This window comes from Lepisma saccharinum, chromosome 7 (assembly GCF_977018435.1).
Source record: "Lepisma saccharinum chromosome 7, izLepSacc3.1, whole genome shotgun sequence".
Classification (NCBI taxonomy): Eukaryota; Metazoa; Arthropoda; class Insecta; order Zygentoma; family Lepismatidae; genus Lepisma; species Lepisma saccharinum.
The window spans coordinates 43,276,494-43,301,290 of record NC_139235.1 but is presented as its reverse complement, the minus strand read 5'-3'; the positions used below and the strand labels follow the sequence as shown (position 1 = coordinate 43,301,290).

The window sequence follows — 24,797 nt, the reverse complement described above, 5'->3', positions numbered from 1 at the left end:
CCCTACCAAACTACAGCATATGTGCAGGAATAGGTAGAAATAAAATTTATCAACCTGATACATAGCGGGATGCATGCGTATTTAGTTTTTGACTGAAACACGAAATGTGAAATAACATGCAGTAATGTTCATTTTTCATATTTTTGAAACATGTGAGGTATGTTTTTCTACCATGTTTTGTCATACAAAATGAAATGCAAAATGATCTCAAACATGTATTTCTGAACTCTGAATTATCCTGAGTTCGGCATAATCACAGAAAACTGATTATTTGTGCTAATCATTGTGAGGAAAAAATGGACACCTTTATACAGGAATAACTTAATATTTTGATAATTACATTTAAACATGCTGTTAGAAAGGTGTGTTTAATTTCAGTGATAAGTATAGTTTCTCAAATGAAATTTAGAATTGTATCCATCACTTTAACACAGAAATGCCATGTGAGATACCACTTTTGATACTGAAAATGTGCCCAGTTTTTACATCGAAATTTTGTTATTTTATTTGCCATAAATATGTGGTCCTGATTTTTTTCTCTTGTAGTCTAAAACTGATTTTCTTTTGTTAAAATTTTTTTTAGCCATTGTTATAACTGTATATTTAATCATACTAAAAATAAATGTCTGATGAAGTGAGCATGTGTTCTCCTGAAACGTCACAACGAAAATCTGTGTTTTTATGCTTGTAAAAACCATAGACTACAAGAGAAATAATATGTGGTCCTATCGATACAAAATTACAAACGTTCTGTGACAAGTGAATGGTCCATTCATCCCCAGCTAACTACGTTACTGTAATAGATTTGCCCTTAGAAAAAGTAAGTGCATATTAAGCAGTGGTGGTGACAGCCTGGAAAAAAAAATCAGGATGGAGGCTGGGAGGAAGGGGGAAAAGGTGGAAAGGGAAGGCTACACAAAAAAATTTCAGAAGTTCAAAAGTTGATGCATAATATGGTTTTTGGTGATAGTTATTTTTCTTCCATAAACCAGGGGTGGCCCAAGTACTGGTAGGACCTGCTCCTACTCTAACGTCAGTACTGATATTCATAAATTTATTTTGCAAAATGTCCAACACCTTGGCTGTACCGTCTAAGGTGCAAGCTTTGAGCTCTGGCTATAGGACGCATGCAGGTTCGAGTCTCCCATGCGAAGGGTAACAACTTTTCTCCTGAGATTTCAGCCTGTGTGCGGGACCGGTAGTCACCCACCATCGTGGAAAATTGGGGAAGCTACGAATGAGTAGCGTAACCCAGTCGTACACAACCTACAACGGCTGGGGGTTTGTCGTGCTGACCATGTTGGATGATCTCCCAACTCTGGAGGGAGTGAGGCCGGCAGTTGGTAGGTAGGCACTGGCCCTTACAGGCTGTATGTTATACAGCCACAGATATTTATTTATGCCACAGATTATTATTATTATTATTATTATTATTTTGCAAAGCAGGATATGTAAATTACATCTTTACACAGTGGGACCTACATTTAACATTTTTGAGGAAACGAAGGTAAAAAAACTTAAAATGCAGGAAAATGTAAAAGTTGGGGAGATTTAATAGCATTTTGCTCTATTGCAAGTAAATGCACAAAAATATACGATCTGAACTGTAAAATCAGGGGTTCACTGTGTCCATTAAAAATTAGTGACTGGCAAAATCTTGCACTAACTTACATATTCTATTTGTAGAAATATAAAATCGGTACAATTATAAGCAATTTTAAATCATGCCTAAGCTGAAACTTGATCCTGCAATATTCTGTAGCAAGATTCTCATAAATGAGTGTGTGTGCAGTTATCCATGCATATGATAATTACACAACCCAATTTTTGTCACTTTGCATGCTAATGCAGAATGCTGCTTTCTTTCCATATCAATAGTGTTAAATATTTTGAGGACAATACTCTTTAAAAATATCTACAAGCACACTGGAACAATGAAAGATTTGAATATTATAGCGCTTCCTGTCCGGTATAGTTATTGTAGAATTTTGCAATTTATTAAACTTGTCAAGAAAACCTTGAAATGTTGTAAAGATGAAAATAACGGAATGTTAAGTTTTACCATTTCTTGCACACACAGGTTTCAGACACCTCTCACGATAAAGGGGGATGTATTCACAAAATTAAAATTGTAAACCAATTATTTAGTAAAATGCCTCATGCAAAGCATACCAATTACGTATCATGCAGCAAACATCAACACTTGATTAAAAATAAGCTCCATTGTTAAACTAAGCAAATAAGGCAATGACGGTAAACAAAAGAAAACTCAGGATTTCCAAACGAGTCATGCAATCATTCAAAAGTAATGTTATTATAGTGTAAAAACGATGTTTCCACGCACGTAGAGAGCAGAAAGCACACCACAGTTACATGAGAAAAAAAAATCCTCTAAATAAAAAAAATCTAACTCACTTGCTTGAGAGTATTAGATTTGCTAACATACCACATGAAAATGCAGGCCCTTAAAAAATATATAGTTCTGCATGTATGATAAAAAATATATACAGTATAAAATAAAAATGTCAAGTGTTCTAAAAAAAACACACTTAAAAAAACATAACTTCATCTTGGCAACATGTACCTGGAGACTGCAAAATGGCTGCAACTTCACGGTGCCCCTCATCATTTCGTTCACGAGCTTTATCCAGTGGAGTCTTTCCATCTTCATCACGTAAATCTGGGTTGGCGCCGTGACGTAGAAGAACTTTGGCAATGGCAGGCCGACCAAAACAGGCTGCATAGTGGAGGGAGGAGGACCTTTGGCCTGCGTACAAGTGTACATCCAGTCAACAATATAATACACAAAAGTTTTCACCCTGGTGATCACCTATTTATTATTTTTTTTTCAGCTTTGAAAATCTACTTGTGCTGTCCATTATATGAGTCTTGCTATTACATGTTTTACAAAGCAAGCTTTATAACTAAAACTAAACAAACAATAACTGAACCATACTGCATGTTAGTAGTGCGTATTCTCAGAAAAAATAAAAAAAGAAACTAATAAATTCAGCAAAATACAGACAGCTACATTAAATTTATATTTTTGGAAAAAGTCATGCACTAAAGCAAAAATAAAAAAAAAGTCAGCTATCATTGAAAAATAACTTTTTTTTTTTAGTGGACACGTATTACATAAACAAAACACATGCCTTTATCTGCTACATGTAAATACTTCTGGTACTAAACAGAAAAGGTAATACAATAACAGTTACAATTACACATTAATTTTTCCCACATCACACTCCACACACTCCATATATACCTTTATTAACATCCGCACCTCTTTCACATAGGAACTCTACCATTTCTTGGGTGCCAAATGCCGAAGCCCAGTTTAATAGTGTTTGTCCAACATCGTCCATAAAATTAACTTCAATGCCTGGAAATAAAGTTACATTTTTATGTAAAATTAATACACACACAGAGACACAAAATAGCTTCTAACACCATGTGCTGAGCAGAACATGTTCATCTTACTTGTCAGACCAAAGCACAAGAGGAAACAGACTGTACACAATTTTTTTTTTTTTAAGTTCCGGCATTTTGCCAGCGGGAAGTTGGTATTGTCAAGGATAAAAATGAGATAAAAACATGGGTCAGTTAAAAACAAGGGGGAAGAAAAACTAAATAGGTACGAGTGCCCTTTATGGAAACAGTTTCTGAGAAAAAACAATAGCTTCATAAAGAAACAAGGCTCAAGATAGCCTAGCCTATGGACTTTGCAAAACAACATGACTACAACTCCCAACTACAAAAAAAAAAAAAAATAATAATAATTTTCTGACTTTCTATAAAATAGTGGCTATAAAATACTGGCCTATACCGTATCAAATGTGGATGCAATAGGAAATATTTTGGTCAATAGTCTGGACTGCAATGAAGGGGAAAATTAAAAACAATTTAAGGTACATTAACAAAAAAAACATTGTTTTTTCCAAACACATCATTGAATCCTCACATGCTTTTTTGCTGGATACGGCTTGTTTCTTGATTGGAGCAAAGGGAAAACTGGAAAAGTATATTAAGGAAGGTGGCAGAGTAGTTGAAGTTCGTAAGTGCTAAACGAGCAGAGTGAATTATGCAATCAGCTACTTGCCATGTAATTGTGTCCCCGTGTTGACACAATGTGTGACACATCACCACCACCTTTTTATTCAATGCGAAGGGGAAAACCATTTACAGCTTACTGTAGATAATTTTTTCATAATGAACGAATGGAGAAACATGGGGGCACTTGGACACAAGTAAAGGTACATTTTTATCTGTGGTGAGAGAGGTAGCAGACAATCTCTCTTCTTGGTGTGACTATAAGTCATATATAACAAAAAGACAGGAGGAATATTCGGCAACATCACGACTTCTGGTCATCAACTGTGAGGCTTGCTTCCACTGATGACCATTATACTCCTGCTCCCCATACATGATTTTAACTTTACGTTGTCCTTGACAATGCTGTGGGAATTGGTACAATGTCAGAACTTCTAAAGTTCTGTTTACCTTTATGTACACTGTGTTTACTTTTGTGTTCTTGCTCTCGGATCAGTAATATATTATTCTTGCACTTTTAAATTTAAGTTTGAGTTTTTTCTTTGTCTTAAGTCTATTTTATGCACAGAAGGCTAATCAGGACTGGATCTACAGTTTAAAGTAGGATCTAAACCACTATGTGCCTCCACCGGATATCGAACCCGGGACCCTTTGATTAAGGCAACAATGTTACCACTATGCCATCAGGGAGGTCCTGAACTTAAATGCAGCAAACACTGTGCACTGTTCAACTGTGTTTTTGTGTCATAATTTTGATTTTCCAGTAGTCATAGTGATGGTAATAAACTTCTGATGTATTCGCATGAGTCTCAAGTTGAGGAAATAGGTATCAGAGGTAACATTATTATACTCAACAGGTTGTTTTTCTTACCTTCAGAATGCAGTTGAACCTTGATTTTACAATTTTCAGGTGATTGTGGTTAAAGAATAGATAATGTGAAAGACTGTATAATCAAGGAAAATTTTATATATTTTTTATTTATTGGGAAAGGAAAGGTGTAATGCACAAGTGAAACAATGTAAAAGTTGAGAATATAAAATCAAAGTTCCATTGTAAATGTAACACTAAGAACAATTCATCTTGTATGTATGTATTGTTTCCATTTCAGAATTCACCTTCTGGTTTATAGTTGTTACAAGCAATTAAACACATGCTCCCTTCATCAGGCATTTATTTGTAGTTCGATAAAGGGAGTGTTGTGTTCTCCCAAAACATTTCTCAAAAGAATGTTTGCAACAATCATAAACCAGAAACAAATCTCTTCAATTTTGTAATTAAGTTTCACTGACTCTTTCATGCAAATGATCACGAAGTCAGCCAATCTAAAAGTATCTACTTTATTTGGTAAGTGATCATTACTGATTAATAAATTTAGTGTAAAATGTATTTGTAATTTTGTCCACATATTACCAATTACTACTCAAGTTTTCTTCATATCAAGGTTCTTACATGTCTGCAGTTAAACATTAATCATAAGACTGATTGCACACATATTTGTGGCACATAAGAAAGCTTAAATTTATGTAGAAAAACAAGATTACATTTTGGATTCAAATTCAGCAAACAAAAACAATACAATAAGGTATTTCTACTATACTACTTATTAAGATCATTCTACAATTAATATTCAGGACTGAAGTGACACTACTGTGCAGTCATATACTAGTATCATATGCATCAGTAACTGTGAATAACCAATGCTATGGATATCTTACTGGATTACAGGTTCCACATTCAAGGTACGAAAAATGCAAAAATACTTTCTTCAAATTATATTTTTTTATAATGTATGTGCCAAACCATTACAAATTATTTTATTTTCTTAAATATTCAAGTATTGTTGGTAGGAACCTGTAAGAGATGCATTAATGGAATTAAAGCACCTCACTGTATCAACTCAGTCCTAATTAACTTCAAGCAATTAACCCACCAAATGAGTTAGCCAAGAAAGCACTTGAGTGACACACAAAAAGTTCAAAAAATAAGAAATTAACCTGTCTATGAAGCAAAATCAAAGCATTACTTTTTCTTCTTGTCTCATTACATCATGTGTACTGATGTCAATACAATACTTGGCGTAATTATAATAATAATATTATAGATACAATACTACTACTACTACTAATAATAATAAAAATTCCTGTAGTTCATATTATATTATCTATTTCTCCTCATATATGTTTCCATGAGTGTATGCACATGTATACACACACCCTAAAAATTATGAAATGTTCAATGACAACTACAACTCCCACAGGAAACTTTTACACCAAAGGAGCATACTACGAGCGGTCTTAAAGCCAATTCCATGCCACTCACTTTAAAACCAATAGAAATAAATGAGTGTATTCACTATGAGAAACACTCCACTGTGAAAAGCTCCATTACTTTCTAGAAGTTACATAAGCTATTTATTAGGGATGAGACCGATTAATCAGTACTCTGTATGTATTGGTTTATCGGTAAAATTACTTATGATTTTACAGATCCGTTAAACCTATAAATATCTTGTAATTTTGTTCAAAATTTTGCCATTCAGTTATAATAATTTTTGTAGATAAATCTCCAAGCCCTACTATTTAAAAAAGTACATGTCTAAATATGCAACTGCTTTTGCACTGCAGTTACCTTTGTAATGGTCGGATTGACCATTACTGTTTTTTGTATATTGTATCAATTAATTGCTGGCCAGCTACAAGGTGTAGGGTTAAGTAATATGTTTCCATGAGTGTACTTTTACGTTATTACTGGATGTAAGTGTATGTGCTTATTGGATTGTGCTTTACTGGATATTAGATTCCCCTGTTTTCTCACCCCAGTGGTGGAGATGTCTTTCAAAAGACCGTTGCAGTGGAATTTTTCCAACGCTATGGGGTCCACGGACATTTACCCTGACTATAAAAAAGGCCAATGGGCTTTAGCAAAAAAAACAGTGTTTCCCCATCGATTCGACGACGAGGAACGTCTCCTCAAGTTTAGTCCACTTTTGGTGGCTAGACTTAACATAACAATGTAGCATTTGGTGTAAGCCAAACCCTGTTGCTGTCCCAAGTCCGCTTTTAGAAAAGCCTTGAATATTTGGATATTTCCGTATTGAATAATTGATGCCCAAAAGAAAGAGTAAAGGCATAAGGAAACGCATTTGTAATGAACGGAATATCATTTAAGCTGAGGATAGGCCTGCAGATAGTTTTGCTAACTCTGCGGTAAAGAAAGTGCCGATGGTGTAAGCCATTGGTGCGCAATTATGATGATTTAGAGTTTTGTTCATTTGGTCTATGCAACACACACATGGAAACGATATGTAAATATGTATATATATAACAATGTATAATAAACCAATATAATCCTACTGGTAATACTCTGATTTAAGAGTCAACTCTAAGAACTACGATACTGTCCATTTTAAACCAGTTGTTTATTCACTTTATGTACACGTGTAATCAACCAGGGACTAAAAAATATAAATTGTTAAGTGAAACCCCCCTTTCGTAATTCCGGCGCAAATATAATCTGCTCGCTTGGCACCCAGGGTGAGGTGAAAGGAGAGATTTGAGGGATTAAAGCAGGAAGTAATCCAGAGTACATTATCAGTAACAACCAAAATTTCATATTGGCCAATTCCTACCATTTATAGAACATATGATGATAAAATTATTGGTAATTTTACTGATAAAAACACATGGAACTATAGTAGGACTTCTCGAGTATAGCCCCCTAAGTGTTTTGTTCTTGAATACCTATTACCCAGACAAAAAGAGTGATTTAAATAAATCGCACAGACAGGTTAAATTCTTATGCTTAACCAAATGCCACAACTTATATAAGCACCCAAATTACTGTGTCTGAGAACTAACACCAAACACTACTCTTATTGACTGCTACTTGCCACCTGTGTCAATTGCTTCAATGAGTGCATCCGTGTCCTTGCTTCTGATGCAGTCAATCAGCTGACGGTGCGTTTTCTCCCCTGCACTGTCCATTCGCCTTAGCCTCGGAAGCTGCCCACTGCTCGCTCCAACTCCTGAACGGGACAAGGCTTTTCGGCCTTCAAATAGCAAGACCAGGAGCAGATCTACTAGCCTCATAGAGTCCAGAGAACACCTACAATAAGACACAAAGGCATCAAAAAACATGTTTCGGCACACGTACAGTCAATGACAAAGGTAACAATAGGTAAATTGACCATCACTATTTTCATTCTTTCATATTCTACTTCCAGTGTTGTTTTAAAATATGGAATTTTGTTGATGTGAAGCAGATATTGTCCTGTCCTCTGCTTATTGACGTGTTTATTTCGATTAGTGACATTACACTGTGGAAAACAGACAGACTGAAAATAGTGTACCTATTCATTTCATATATAAGATTAAAATGGAAAACAACGACACACACACAATTAAGGATTTACTCTCAACATGAAATCTTTATGAAATCCAGAAGTGTGCAGATTTAAAATTTATGAATAGTGGTGGTACCTGCTGTGGTGAATAAAAGGTCAAAATTTGTATTCATATACTGACTACGTTTTGAGTTCAAAAGCATAACATAAAATGAACACATGGAAAAATCTTAAATGTGATTGTTAAAAGTGAAATTTGCACAAATAGTATACTCATTAACGTACAAGGTGCATCAATATAATGATAATACAGTTGAGCCTCGATTTTATGTTTTTCAGGGGACCAAGCAGAAAAATCTTAAAATGTGGGAAAATGTAAAATTGAGGAAAATTTTACAGCATTTTGCTATGTTGGAACCAACAAGATTGAATGTACATGGTACACACAAATGAATGGTGCGATTATAAACGTCAATAAAAAAATAATTCAACTTACGTGGTTGCAGCAAACACTGTTAAGAGGCGGAAACTGTCCCAGTTTTTGATATGTGGGTTAAAATCACAATTCTTCAATGTGGGTTCCCCTGGTCACACGACACACATCGACACGGTAATCAAACTTGTTCCAGACATGGTGTAACATGTCCTGCACTGCGTGCATTATCTGATCACGAAGTTGCTGGATGAAAGGTGGCATTGGTTGTGCATAAACCCCATCTTTAATAAACCCCCGTAGAAAGAAATCACATGGCGTAAGATCCGGGGAACGAGGGAGTCAAGGGAGAAAGTGATTTTTTGGTGGAAAAATCCTTACGTGATAAGAGAAAAATGGAGGGCACATTTGGAATCAGCCATCAAAAAGGTTGTAATTTTAACTCGCATATCAAAAGCTTAGACAGTTTCCACCTCTAACAGTGTTTGCTGGAACCACGTAAGTTGAAAAATAATTTTTTTATTGAAATTTATAACTGCACCACTCATTTGTGTATACCCTGTATAATGCAGGAAAATTTAAATTCTGGGAACTTAAAATTGGGGTTCCACTGTATATTAATTAGAAACCTTACAGACATTATCCAGAGTCATTTTCCCCTTTCCCAACACTAACTGAAAACAGACTATGGATACTGTTGAAGTAAGATTTAAAGCTAGTGAAAAATCACTGTCAAAACTTGTCAAACAATAACATAATATTTTGATTGAGTAAGCGAACATGTTTTGTTTTCGCCATACCAAGGAATACCTAGAAATCAAGCAAATCAAGTGCAAAGTAGTAAGGGGACAGATACAACTGAAAAACAAAATGGCTTGAAATATTAAATACATTTCAACATATATTAGAAATTGTAGCAGACTCATACAGGATGTCTACAATTTCATAAATACAAAATTCCCTGAGTCTCCAGATTTTCAAGTCCAAGAACCAACATTTTCCAGACCAGATCATTAGGAGAATTAAGGTACGTACTTGAGCAAGTTCACTCTATTTTAGATGAAAACTCTCACTTAGAATCTCACACATAAACAAGTTTAGAAAGGTAAACTTGGTAAGCCAATATAAGTATTTGTTTCATCCTCTACAAGGTATTAATAAACAAAAAACTATTTTCACTAAAAATTCTTCTGATAAAATATTAAGAAAACACCCACAAAAAATTGCAACAAGAAAATTATAAATAACTGTAGTAGATTTCTTCATTCTTTTGCTTACGTTACAACCTAAAACATCTTTCTGGAAGGATGTGTTTTTCCAAATTTGTGGATTCTATTGTACATGGTCAAGCTCGTACTTAAGATAAAACAAGTGGTGCCATCAACACCTCTATCCCTTCCTTAAGCTGTCGATCACTTTCATTCAAAATTTGAAGTATCTTGTTATCATGTGACTACTTCTTAATGACTACCAAGAGCATGACAGTGATATAGTGCTCTAATCAGAATGTCGTGCAGTGTTATTTTCTTTAGATTCGGATCCGTTATATGAAAGGTAACACTGTTAAGCCTTGTTTCCAAAACACTCAAACGCTGACGAAGGGAAAATTTATTGTATAAAAATACATTCTAAATGTAATGTTTTCACCCTCTAACAGGGTCGTCTTCAGACAAAGATTCACAATAAATTGATGCAAAAGATCGAACAATCATCTTATGTATACATGTACGTTATATGTAGTTTAAATCCACATGTCTACTCAGGTGTCTTATCCTAATGAAATAGAACATGATTCAACGATGTATTTCATTTGGTAGCATGATTTAGTGCCTATGCAAGTGCCTCTTTTCTAGATTTTAGTGCCTTTTTATCATCCTATTTTGGAATTTTTTAGTGCCTAACATCCAGTCTCTAGTAAATAACTAACTATAAAAAATAAAACTAATGTGGTAAGATTCCTGTTATACATATTAACGTTCGAACATTTATATATACTAAGATTCGATCTAAAGTGACAATTAGTAAAATATCTGAACTGGTATTATGAAACATGTATTTGTTAGCCAATTATCTTTGCAAACTTGTATCAAATTTCATGTTAAAAACATGAAGATATAAATTACTTTAAAATACTTAAGGATTCATACGATACACTAACAATATAGTTTGATTTATTCAAGCAATTACCTTTCATCGCCTTTAAGAGCTTTCTCTATAGCATCTGGAAGTTCCGATCTCAAAAGATCCTGTAATAAGAAAAACAAATCAAAGCCACGTAAAGATCATAGCATTACATATATATATCAAAGTAAGGAGGATTAAAGCTACATTGTACAAAATCAGCTTTTGGCATATACAATATGAATTCTTTGAATGTATGAATTTAAGTGTATACACAATTTTAATGACATTATTTTTCTTTCATAACAGGCCCGAAATGAATTTCTCTATAGCCCAAAGAAAAATGTGTGATAAAATATTGAAATTGAATACACAGTAAACGTACTTGTTCTGCTTACGAAAAAGTAACCAAAAATTGTGTGCACATGAATGCACAAATATAGTCTTGTCATTAATAATAATAATAATAATCACTTTGCAATTTGGATATATTCTGTGATAAATATGTGAAGCAATTTTATTTTATTTTAAATTTAAACACTGATTCATTGATTGAGTTGTTGTTTTAAGTCCACTTTATGCAACGTAAGGCTAATCGGGACAGGACCTACAGTTTAAAGTGGGATCCAAACCACTATGTGCCTCCACCGGGTATCAAACCTGGGACCCCTTGATTACAAGGCTACCACTGGTACAGGAAGGCAAAATTTAAACATTGAAAAAATTATATGATATATACATTAAAAGAACAACAAGTCATTAGCAACTAGCAATTAGGTATAAAAAAATTAGCATGTCATTAGCAACACTGCACCTAAAGACAAAGAACCAAAAAATAGACTATAAAATTAGGGGTTTGCACACACATTGATAAAATGATTGTCATGTATCACACTGATAGATAAAGTCAGTGAGCTGCACTTATTGTCCAAAAGATAAAATTACCACACTGACCACCAATGTCACCAGCCATTTATAATTATGCCAGAGACAATGTTGTTATAAAGTGAAGAATTTTCATCATAAGTTTATTTCATTATGAAAATGGTTGTTTTGCAAAAAAGAATAAAAGCTTCTCCCATCCAGACATCTTGCTGGGAACACTGGATGCACACATGTGCATCAGTGTTCTATTTGTATTGAAGATGTAATTACATTTTAAAAAAAGATAAAAATCTTCTGTTCAGGACAGAACTCTCACATCAAACTGCTCTTCGTTAATCACTTCTTCATGTCATCACTCCTCCCCATCAAAATGATTAGCCAGAAATGGCAGAAAAGTGACATAAAATAACCCAATTCACTCAATCACTTACTGCATACCTGCTAAGGTATTGACTCTAATTTCATTGGTGCATGCTTGTGTCAGTGGCATCGCTGATAACTGCAACATAACGTGAGTAAGTGTGTGCATTTGCATTTAACCAATAATACCTCATAAGTATTGGATTACTTAACCTTTGCACCTAAATATTGCAATAGTATTAACAAACCATGTATCTGTCACTCAAAGCATAATACAATAAAATGTTTTTAACTTATCACAGTGTGTTATTTTAGTACCAGCATATCACTTGTCTACAAAATATTTCAACTATCTTGTCTACAAAATATTTTAACTATCTTGTCTACAAAATATTTCAACTATCTCAATTAGGGCTTGTGGTGATGTATTGGTATCAGTTTCAGAAAGTACTGGTTGGAAATGTGGAGTTTATTCACTAATACCAACAGATACTTATGGTAGTTGGTAATGTATCTGTATCAGTTTCAGAAAGTACTGGTTGGAATTTATTCACTAATACCAACAGATACTTATGGTAATGTATCTGTATCAGTTTCAGAAAGTACTGGCTTGAATTTATTCACTAATACCAACAGATACTTATGGTAATGTTTCAGTTTCAGAAAGTACTGGTTTGAATTTATTCACTGTTACCGACTGATACTTATCCGGAGTTTGCATATTTTACATGGCCTGAAAATTATGTTTATGTGAAAAATAGATATAATGATTTCAGAGTAATTTGTTGAATATTTTAGAACACAACTGGCAAATTTATAGATATAAATGCAGTGGAATGCTTACAAGTTTGTCTTGGAATTTACAAGCATTTGTGTCAGTTTGGGTTCATCACTAGTTTCAAATGATTATGAAATGAGTTGTGAATAAGGATAGACTCAACTAACAATGACAAACAGTGGAATAATGAGTACAAAAGTGATAACAAAATAAAGCCCTGTGATTTAATATAATTATTATTACAGACTGCATTGATACAAGGCATTAATCACACTTTAAGTAAGTTTTTAAACTATTCTCACTTGATGTATACATACATGAGTGATGCTTGGTGATCCTCGACAGAGAGTTGACAGCAAACTAATGATAGTTGACACTGAAGCTGATGATTTTGTTTCCGGTGTGCTTGTGGTGGTTGTAACATTTGGAGTTACTGCAATGCAAAAGAAGTTATATATTAGGGACAGTAAACAAATCAAATTAATTCAACTTTCCATTAGCAACAAAATGATTACGTTCTAGAGCAGCAGCATTTCAATAAACAAATGCAACATGATACAATGTTATTCATTATCCTGTGGTCACACTTTGTTATATAGGCAAAGCTATTCGAACATACAAATTTGTCTTCATACTTCCCACATCTCAAAAATCTCATCAATTTTGATTCACCTGATGACAGCCAAAATATCATGAGAAAAATGTGAGAAGCATGATAACTCACTCTCACACACTCACCCCCACACCTCTCTCTCTCACACACACACACTCACCCCCACCCCTCTCTCTCACACACATGGACACACAGAGTAGAGGAGAGAGAGAGTGGGGGGAGAGAGAGGGTGAGAGTGAGAGAGTGAGAGTGAGAGAGAGTGAGAGAGAGGAGAGATATAGATAGATATCTACAAAGAATTTTTCTCTTCAATTCATCATTTTAACACTACAAATCATTGAAAAATCTTCATTTTTTATTCTGCTTGTATGTGACTACGCAGAAAGATTCATGTTCTCACTCGTACTTATTTCCTCGTAGGACATCCAGGCTCGGATTTCCCAATAGGCCTCATAGGCCCGGGCCTAGAGCGGCACAGCAAGATTGTTTCTTTTAAATTTATAAGGAATACCTAATTCTTAGATTGCCTCTTTTCTTCTCCAGACACACAAATGGAATGACTTAATGTAGTTGTAAATAAAAGTTAAAGTATTTCTTAAGAGATAGGCTAGCAGGACTCGGAACTAGTTTACTAATTTGTTGTTTTAATTACCAACATTGTTGTTTCGAATGTACAGTACTGTGCTGAGCCAGGTCGGCGATTGCGGAAAGAACGTGTAGCCTGCTGCTTACTTTTGAAAGTCAACACCAGCTTGGCTGCAATCCAGGAACGCCGTTCCTTGTTACTGTCGGCATTCGCCACATATCAAAAGCATGCGATTCACATCGAATTGTTGAGAATTAAAAATCAGTTCTTTTTATACAGAAATGTAATCAGGAAAAAGTGAGGAAAGTGCTGTTGATGAGCCCAGTGTGTGTTCTGTCAATTCTACAGATGTTCCTCATGCATCCATTGAATCTCAGGCATCAGTCATCAGTGGTGGATCACCTAATGATTCTTCAGTTGCAATGGTGAACTCATTAATATGAATTAATAATCATTTAATTAATACTGCATGCCATTAGTAGTAAAAATAGTAATACAGAAAATAATGATATTTTTTATTCTTGATGAACGGTATGGGGGGCGGCAGAGCTTGTTTGGCCTAGGGGCAGCAAAGAGGTAAATCCGGCCCTGAGGGCAACATACTAGAAGTGATAATGCACTAAGGAAACATCATGCGAGTACAGATGTCCTCAGTGTAAAGCAATTCTTAAATCATGGAAGTATAACCACACATACATTGTTCCCTTATCTGATGCTTTTGCATTACATACAAAATCCGTGCAATTTGCCCAGAACTATTCGCATTCCAGAGGTGATTTTTATCTTGGGTGATCAAAGAGTTTGTCCATAGTGTTCATATGCACTCCAAGATTTAAATACTCTTTTAGGCAAAGAAAAAAAAATGTCAGTGGCAACCATGAATTTGTGCTAAGTGGTTGAATTAGCATAATTATTGACAGAGTGATGCAATACAGATCATGGATATGCTAGCTGAAACTGCCACTTCATAAAAGATAAAGATTTTGTTAAGGCCTCTTTGGATCTTTGGTCTGCAGTAGCAAAGTTGTTTTCAAAATTGTTAAGGCCTCTTTGGATCTTTGGTCTGCAGTAACAAAGTTGTTTTCAAAATGTCCTTTCTTTTTGAGAGATACCATAATTTTCCAAAATCTACAAAATTACATCAGTTTAGAATTCCTTCTAGAGCATTTCTACCTCAAACTGACCACGTAGGGTCGGACATTGTCACAGTGAAGAATGACATTTCCCTGGTCTTTTCTTGCATAAGGCATTTTGTATGGCAAATTTACCCATGTGCAGAAATACTAGGCAATAATTCTGACCCTTCTCCCAAAAAAATCCACACGAATAACACCTTGCATGTTCCAGTCGGACGAACATATTCTTTGGGTTCATTCGTCAGCAACTATCATTCTTCGACAACTGTTGACATCATTCATACACTCTTGCCTGCGACATACTGTGCTTGCTTGCAATCCTCTCAAAATTTCGGATGGATTCGCAGTTCTCCTTCACAAGGAATTTGATTGCATACTGATGCTCCACAGCTACAGTCACACTACTTGGCGCCATTTTTGCTGACACTGTTGCACATGTGCCAACTACATCTAGGTGAACATGCAATAGTCACTAAGGATGAAGATACATCTCCTGAAGTTATAACATTCTCCACCTATTCACCACTTTTTTATACAGTCTTGGACAATGCTGAACAACTCTTGTATTTAAAGGGGAGCTCTTGTAAGTGAAAAGTTAAGCAGCACTAGTTTATGAGTACTGTGTAAACTGTCATTACCTGGTCCAGTCCCTGTTGTTGCTGCTGGTCCAGCTGCATTGGATAGCCTAGTAAGTAACTCTGTCACTAGCCCATGCTCAGCCAGCGGAGCAGGGTCGACTCCTCTTCGAGTGAAACGATCGGCTAGAGAGGCAAAACACCTCAATGCTCCATCTGCTACCTGCAAGTAGAAAAGCAAAATATGCAATATACATAAATACTGAATACTGTACACAGACTACCAGTTTATAATTCCAATTAAAAGAGCAAGAGGGCTTCCCCGCTGATGTAATGGTAACGTCGTTACCTTGTAATCAAGGGATCTCGGGTTCAATACCCAGTGGAGGCACATAGAGGTTCGGATTCCACTTTAAACTGTAAATTCAGTCCTGCTTAGCCTTCTGTGCATAAAATAGACTTAAAACAAAAAAACTCAAACTTAAATTTAAAAGAGCAAGAAAAATATATTATTAATAATGGATGCACATTTTGTTTGTGTTCACTTCATGGCTGCAGTTCTATTGGCTTGAGCATGTATTGCCTGTATTGTTCACAGGGACAAATTGCACATATCGCCTGATGTCTGTATTAAAATCTTCTTTAAGCTGATCAAGGTAAGTAATTTTAACAGCATTCAAAAATGGAGCAGTATATTCGACAAGCCATGGTGATCCAGTAGGTAGAGACACAAGGGAGACTCAGGTTTGATTTCCAAGGTAGCTGATCTCAGGTGGGAAGGTTTTCAGGAATATCTCTGCATAAAGCAGCTCTGGGACTCGCAGATCCTGGGAGTAATTCTTGAGGGAGCAGAAATGGTCAGAGCGTGGTACTGATCACATCATCTATTGAAAATGAGTGGGACCCCAACTTCACGCAACCCTATGTAAAGGTAGGTAAAGTTGCCCGTACATATACACTCTGTACAAAAAAATTAGCATCACTGTATTCTTATTACGGATGTTGACAATTTTGAGTTTCGCATGCATGCATCTTTCCTGCACAACTTGAAATCAATTGATTGAAGTATTGGTCTGGATTCACTGCGTAGTGTGGTGTTATTCTTTTGTTGATTTAGTGTTTGGAGTGTCCGCTAGAGGGTGTTGCAATCAGTTACTGCTGCAAGGCTTTGTAATCAATTGTCAGGAATCTGTAAAACGATTGTTAGTAGTGCAACTTGTGACGTGTTTTATGTTGCAACTACATGTTCATTATTGACAGTTTGTATAAGTTATCATATTTGTGAAGTGTTCTGGTGCTCTGTAGTGTATTTGAGCATGGTTTCTTGAAAAAAATGGGCAGAAAGTGTGACATTTCACCACGTAAGCAAGGAATGGTTCTTGCTTTGCATATGGATGGTCATTCTCAGAGAGAAATTGGTCGACAACTTCAAATGCATCAATCCACAGTTAGCCGCTGCCTGCAAAAGTAACAAGAACATGGAAAATCATCACTGAGAAGTCACTGTGGCAGAAAGAAAAAGACATCACCGTGACTGGATCGTATGATAAAGGACATGGCACTGAAGAACAGATGAATGAGTTCACGCCAAATTGCACATAAACTTCAAAATAAGGTGGGAGTTAATCTTACTCATGCTACTGTAGTATTCCGACTAAAGAAACAGGGCGTTTCTAAACACGCCCCGCGTAAAAAACCCAGACTTACTGACGCACATGCAAAAGCTAGACGTGAGTTTGTCACACGTTATGGCGCATGGAATGATGCAGATTGGGAACATGTGATATTTTCTGAAGAAAAACGATTTAAATTGCTGGGGAATGACAGCTCAGTTAAACTGTGGATGCGGAAGGGAGAAGAACTTACAAAATCTTGTAGTTTAGAAACTCAAAAGTTTTGTGGTAGTGTAATGATTTGGGCATGTTTCTCTGCAAAAGGGATTGGCATGATGCATATTTGCACATGGACCGTTAAGGCTGATCAATATCTGGAAATCCTGAATCGGAAAGTTCTACAAACTGCAGGAGATCATTTTTCTGGACAGAATTTGGACTACTTTATTTTTCAAGATGATAATGAAACCTGTCACCGTGTTCAGGTGGTGAATATCTGGTTTCATGATATGAATATTGAAAGACTTTGGTGGTCACCCAACTCTCCAGACATGAATCCTATAGAAAACCTATGGGCTATGATGTGCAAAAAACTTTGTAATCAGACGTACAGGTCAAAAGAGGAACTTATGGCAGCAATTGTACATGTTTTGAATGAAATTGAGGTCGAATATTGTCAAAATCTCATTCATAGCATGCCTCGAAGGTTGGAAGCACTTAGGAAGGTGGCCACACTAAGTACTAGTCAATGTATTTAGTTACTATCATTTCAAATTAACATATCATAATGCATTTAAAACCTTTGTTCAATCTTTTTACTTGTAAAAATTGTCTTTGTGCGAAAACGTTCCACAAACTATATTTGCAATAATTTTGATATTAGTTCTGTCAAGTGCATTATGTACGTAACTATGACTTAAATAATAAAAATATATTGTACAGATATAATGTTTTATATAATTGTTAGGAAAACAAATCGACAAGTCGAATTAAATCAATAAAACAACTGATAATTCACGAGCAAAATGCTGACGACCAAAAATAATAAAGTGATGCTATTTTTTTGTTTACAGAGTGTAGCACCGTGCTATGAAGGCACATTTAAGGGATGTGGGGTAGGGCCCCACACATTCTCGATCCAGGTCATTTTTTTGGACAGCAACATGCTCTGGCTGGCTTTATCTCCAGGGTTGCCCCAGGTATCCATTGATGTGAGACCATGCGAGCCCCAGAGCTGCTTTATGCAGGGACAAGGCCCAAAAAATTCCTACCTTAAATCACCTACGACGGGTATCGAACCTGGGTCTCCCACATGGCATTCAGATGCCCTATCCAACTAGACCAAAGTGGCTCTTGCACCGCTAGGTGATTTCATAATAGTGCAAAGCATAGGGAATAGCCTGGTCGCTACCAAAATGTGTGTACCTTGGTGACGTGCAGTAAGAAAAATGAAAATCCAAGAAAATTTGCTGTTTCAATTCATATGAATTTACAGTCATACTTGTATATAAAATTTTTAATTTATTATTTTGAATTGATGAAACCAACCTACTGTAATGAAGAAATTCTCTCAGGATAACAGTCAGATCAGTTCCGCATATGCTTCCAAGTTTTCGAGAGCTAACATCACTCTCATCTTCAAAAATACATCCGGAGCTGAACTGGCTGACATCCCACAAGAATATCTTCTTTATTTGCCACTAGGAAAGCTTCAAGAATTATTTCATTCTACAGGGTGCGGCAACTGAACCTTACGGTTTTTAATTACAAATAAAAGCAAAACTCTTTCATGCAACAAAGTTAATTCAATACCTGTTGCACTTTATCTCGAAGCATTTTGGGAAAATAGCATGAGTGGCAGTTTCATGCAGTTTCTTGACAAAGACAGTTCCTTTTTTGAATGACTCCTCAAAACAGAGACTTTAACTTGTTCGATGTTCTTGGGAGTGCGAACCTTATGATATCCACCAGGTGTTCTTTTCATTGTTGATGCCCTCTCCTTGAAGTTCCTTGCCCACAGTAAAATGGAATACCTACTGGGAACATGCAGAGTACGGTGAATGTTAAAGTGCCGACGGAAGGCACGCTGCATTGCCACCACGCATTCATTAAGAAAAATGTCTCAACCACAAAAGCAGGGTGTCGTGCCGATCACTGCTCCATGCTGACTGACATGCTTTGAGGTAACAAAGAGCTGAATGTTGTTACTTTGCGCAACTTGCGTTCAGTGTTGATTTAAAAACTGTCAGATTCAGTTGCTGCACCTCACAGGTGTGTTATTCAAAAAATGAACTGTCCTTGTCAAGAAATTGCCACTCATGTTATTTTCCAAAAATGTTCTGAGGTATAGAACAACACTACATGTATTAAATTGACTTTGCAGCATGAAAGAGTTTTCAGGGTGGCCACTATAGGACCATAATAAAATTCAAGTATAATTCCAAGTATTTAAGGTGAACTTTCCAAAAATTCAAGGGTATACAAGCAGATTTTTTCTCTACATCAAAGTATTACGAATCTCACCTTTAACACATATGCACACACAAATATAAATATACAAAATATATAACAATATAAAGAGTCTGTGTGATTACAATGTATCCAAAAATTCTAAATCAATTCAATTAAACGGTACATACAGTCTGCGCGGAAAGTATTGACGCCAACAGCACTGACGTCAATTATTTTCGCGTTTTTACATAGGACCACCTATCTCCTAAACAACACCGTGAAAAGAGTTGTCGTTCATGGGCAGTAAACTACCACCTGCGATCTTCCTTTGTTCGTAGCTGCAAGTTTCAACTCGCTCAGTTTCGAGTGGGAGACGTTGTTGTACGTGCGCACGTGTGTGTGGTATTTCCTGTGAATTTTGGGCTGTTGTGTTGGTGTTCTGAGTTGATTTTGTGTGTGAAACGATGCCTTACAACATATTGAAGCCTGGTGATACTGAGCACGTGATTGCCTTGTTTAGAGCAGGCATAAAAAGCACAGAAATTGCGACACAAACAGGCGTGAACCTGAGAACAGTGCAACGTTTGGTGAAACGCTTCAAGGACGAAGGTGGGGTCAAAATGCCTTGCCCAAAACCTAAGTCTGGTCGGCCTAGGAAAGTGTCTGAAAAAACACTGCACATCATGAAAAGGCAGCTAAGGAACCAACCTTCGTTAACAGCTAGGGAACTGAAAGAAAAAAATCCTCTGTTGCTTGATAATGTGTCCCTCCGGACAATTCAGGAGAAGATCCATGATGACTTAGGGCTACGCAGTTACAGAGCTCGACCGAAACCTCGCCTTACAGAGAAGCATCGTAAGAAAAGATGGGATTTCTGTAAGAAATACAGTACCTGAACTGTTCATGACTGGAAAGAAGTGTTGTGGAGTGATGAAGCCACTTTCTTTGTTACTGGTAGTGGTTCCAAGCGAGTGTACCGTTCTCCCGGTGATGATCCCACCCTTCCTCAGTACACACATCCAACTATAAAACACCCTCCCAGTATTATGGTCTGGGGTTCCTTTAGTTATGGTGGTGTAGGAGAGTTAGTTATTCTTCCTAAAAACCAGACCATGAATCAGTACTCCGATTTTGAGCTCTTAAATGATGTTTTGGAAGTGTCCTTTGAAAAAAGTGGAGCATCTTTTTTTATGCAGGATGGGACTCCTTGTCACACAGCCAAAAGTGTGGTTTCATGGCTCAAAGATGCTTGTGTCCCTTATTTTGATGATTAGCCAGGACAAAGCCCCGACCTCAACCCGATTGAAAACCTGTGGTCTATCATGAAGCGACGTTTAAGGAACAGGGACACATCTACACTCCTTAAGCTAGAAGCTGCCATAAGGGACATTTGGGTCAATCTGCCAGTTAATCTTCTCCAAAACCTGGCTTTGAGTGTTCCAAAACGACTGACAGAATGCCAGAAGCATAAAGGAGGGTCGACAACATACTGACTACAAGGTGAGTAGTACAACATTGATTTTGTTGTTTGTTTGGTGTATACATCTGTTGTGGTTCTTGCTTTCACTGGTGTGGCGTCAATACTTTCCGTGCAGACTGTATATTTAAATATTTAATTTAAGGTACAGAGTTTGCATTTGCAATTCCATATATTCAGTCAACTTTAGGATATCTTATCTTGCAATAATCTTTCGTCTGTCAGACTGTTCTGCGAAAAGACACTAAAAAATTAAAGAGATTGAGAAAATTCAGTTTTATTTTCCCTGCATCATTCTTTTCCCTCCTCGATAAAAACAAAACCTATACTGTAAAAAACTTGCCTCAAAGCATTTATAAATATGTATAAATTTAATGGGACTTGGATTAATAAAAGTTGCAATTTTTCATGTCTACGACGAAAAATTCACATAGAATTCCTGACCCAATAATTCACACAGAATTGCCGAAATTCAAGGAATTCCTGGTGAGTAGCCACCCTGGTTTTGTTCTTATTTATAATTAAAAACAGTCAGGTTCAGTTTGTACACCCTGTAGTATCCTTTCAATATTTTATGCTTCAACTAACATCATTTAGTGAAACAGACACTGCCATACAACATGTACTTACGTGACTATCCTCATGCTTGAGTAGTGTGGACAATGCTTCAACACATGATGGTAGTGAGGTGTCTTGGGGCTCCATCTTCGTACATAACCGTGAGACGACAGCCATGGCAGAATGAAGCGTGTCTTTGTGTACTCTCCATCCGTGATCTTTTATAAATGTCAGGACACAATTTAAACCGCCTGCTTCGAAAACAGCACCAGCCTCTCTTGTGCAAATCAATTCTAGAACCTTCAAGTGGAAAGAAACCAAAGTGAAATTTAAAATTCTGAAGCATACAATTGTTTATAAGCGAATAAATCAGTAACTGGTGGTCTGATAACATGCTGCAAGAATCTGGTTATAATGGGTAATTGCATTGTAGAATTATTTCTCTTGCAGTTTACGGTTCTTACAAGCACAGAAACACAATTTTTGCTGTCTGATAAAGGAAGTGTGTGTTGTCCCAAAATGAAACAGCAAAAACTGTACTTGTAAGAACTACAAACAACAAGGGAAATAATTATAATGGGTCTGTCAGCACTGAGGCTACTTGCACCCTTTTCTAGGTGTGGGTATATGAGCCCCTTAACAAAAAAGTTTCAAAATACTGTCATGGCCATGAACCAGTGGCATTATTCTCCCATGTTACTTGGTTTTCCTGGCTTCTATCATACATATAGAGGAATTGCTGGAAAATTTGAAGCTATTGGGCTTTTGTTTTGGTTTTACTTGCATGCCTGCATTGGTGTTTTATTTCCATTATATCTACATAATATACAGGGTTAGCCTAAAAGAAATGGACATTTTAAATGCTTTATAAATTGAAATTTGTTTGTTACATCAGAAAGCATTTAGTACTGTTGTATATAGAAAGTCTTCCAAGTTTACGAGCTCCACTTTTAGTTTGGTCTTCGTGACGTCAGCATTTCGTGAGCAACCTTGACGTAATTCGAGCAGTATGGCTGCTAGCCAGGTGGAGAATGCTTTCTGCATGCTTGAATTTGCGAAAACAAATTCTGATACTGTCGTACAGCACCATTTTAGAACATGGTATGGTCCTCTCCTTCCTACAAGTGTGGACGATCTTAAGTAATGCATCACAACAGCTGCTGCAACTGTTGACAACATAGACATGTTGAGATGTGTTTGGGGTAATTGAGATGTGTTTGGGGTAATTGAGATGTGTTTGGGGAGAACTGAACTATCACACTGTTATGTGTCGGACATACTCTTCAAACCATGTAAGTATTTCAGCCCTATTATTAAAATTCATCTTTCTGTAAAACATTGAAAGTGTCAATTTCATTTAGGCTAACCCTGTATAATAAATATACACAATAAATAAGAATTGTTGTGGTAAACGGTCAAATTTCCAGAATACACCACCAAGATGAACTCGTTATCACGAACAAAGTAAAACAAAGTGAAGTAAAAAACTAATATCAGTATCAAATTGTTATCCTTCTCAATGAAATATTAAACACAGTACTAAAATTACTTTGTGATTTGTAAAAGATGAGGCCATGCCCACCCATCTCCCTTCTTCAGCTTCTGGCAATATCACTCAAACACACACACACACACACAAACAAACAAAATAAAAGACAATAAGAATAACACAAATGGGAGCCATTTGAAAATCTTTAACAAGAATACATTATCGGAAATAATTACCTTAATGCATTGCTCTGCAAGATCTTTACTTGTGCGTGAAGCTAGCTCAGCAACAACAAGTCTGTTACAAATAGCTTTGACAGCACCATCCATAGCAATGATGCGTCGTGTGCATTCTGCAGATACATCAAGGTAGTATGTGATGGCACGAGCTGTGACTTCAAGTACATTATCTGGAGCACACTCATCCAAGAATATGCGGCACAGAGCAGGAAGGAAAGTACGTGGTGGACAGCTGGAAAGATAAACAGCATAAAATATATATGTGACACAAATTAAAGTACAAGAATTGTACAGAAAAAAATGTGTATAAAATAAAATACATTATAAACTCTGTATTCTAAATTTGACGGACCAGAACCTGATTTGGTTACATGAAATTTCACATAATCCAGAACATATTTAACATGTAAGATAAGGAAAAGTTCCCCTTGCACAATGTCATAGTGAGTTGTGGGGGTAGGGCCCCACACAATCTTTGATCTCAGCCATTTTGGAAGTGATATGATCAGCAGCATGCTCCAGCTGCCTTTACCCCTCAGGTACCCATTTATTTGAGGGTGGGTGAGCCCTAGAGCTGCTTTATGCAGGGACAAGGCCAGTAAAATTCAGACCTTAGATCATCCACCCTGGGAATCAAACCCAGGTCTCCTGAGTGGCAGCCATGACTAGACCACCATGGCTCCCACATTTAACATGTATTGTACATTGCAGTGAATGTGACACAATAAACTATAAGATGGCACCACACTGTAAATTGTAGGTTCTACATCACATTGAAACAATTAATCATGTATTGTATCAAGCACATATTGTAGATTAAAAATTTCAGTAAATATGACAGCAGTGCATATTACATCACATGGTATTTCATAACATTATAAATATTTATTATAGTGACAAAAATATTGTGGTGTACTTTTAAAAACTATGAAATACGATTTTGGATGTCAGATTTTCAGATAAACTAGTTTTCTGTGCACTGTGATTTGTTTATAATTATTTTTGGTTTGCATATTTCATGAATCAAGAAAAAAGTTTATTCCATTTTACAGTAAATTTCTAAATTCCAAACAAATTTTGCAACTTGATA

At 36.2% G+C, this 24,797-nt stretch overlaps 1 protein-coding gene across 10 annotated transcripts in view; it reads right to left on the bottom strand.

The window, feature by feature from the left end:
• Ufd4 (ubiquitin fusion-degradation 4-like) overlaps positions 1-24,797 on the bottom strand; it is a 219,528-nt gene that overhangs the window by 118,411 nt on the left and 76,320 nt on the right. For 7 of the 10 annotated variants that reach the window (XM_083125212.1, XM_083125216.1, XM_083125220.1 and 4 more), the window contains exons 4-11: positions 23,705-23,939; positions 22,052-22,279; positions 15,944-16,103; positions 13,288-13,403; positions 11,014-11,072; positions 7,941-8,155; positions 3,266-3,382; positions 2,585-2,767 (exon numbers count right to left, since the gene is read on the bottom strand). In XM_083125212.1, the coding sequence (XP_082981338.1) occupies positions 2,585-2,767; positions 3,266-3,382; positions 7,941-8,155; positions 11,014-11,072; positions 13,288-13,403; positions 15,944-16,103; positions 22,052-22,279; positions 23,705-23,939 (1,313 nt within the window). The remainder of the gene's footprint in view (positions 1-2,584; positions 2,768-3,265; positions 3,383-7,940; positions 8,156-11,013; positions 11,073-13,287; positions 13,404-15,943; positions 16,104-22,051; positions 22,280-23,704; positions 23,940-24,797) is intronic. The other 3 variants (XM_083125213.1, XM_083125215.1, XM_083125219.1) reach the window with 2 other exon arrangements.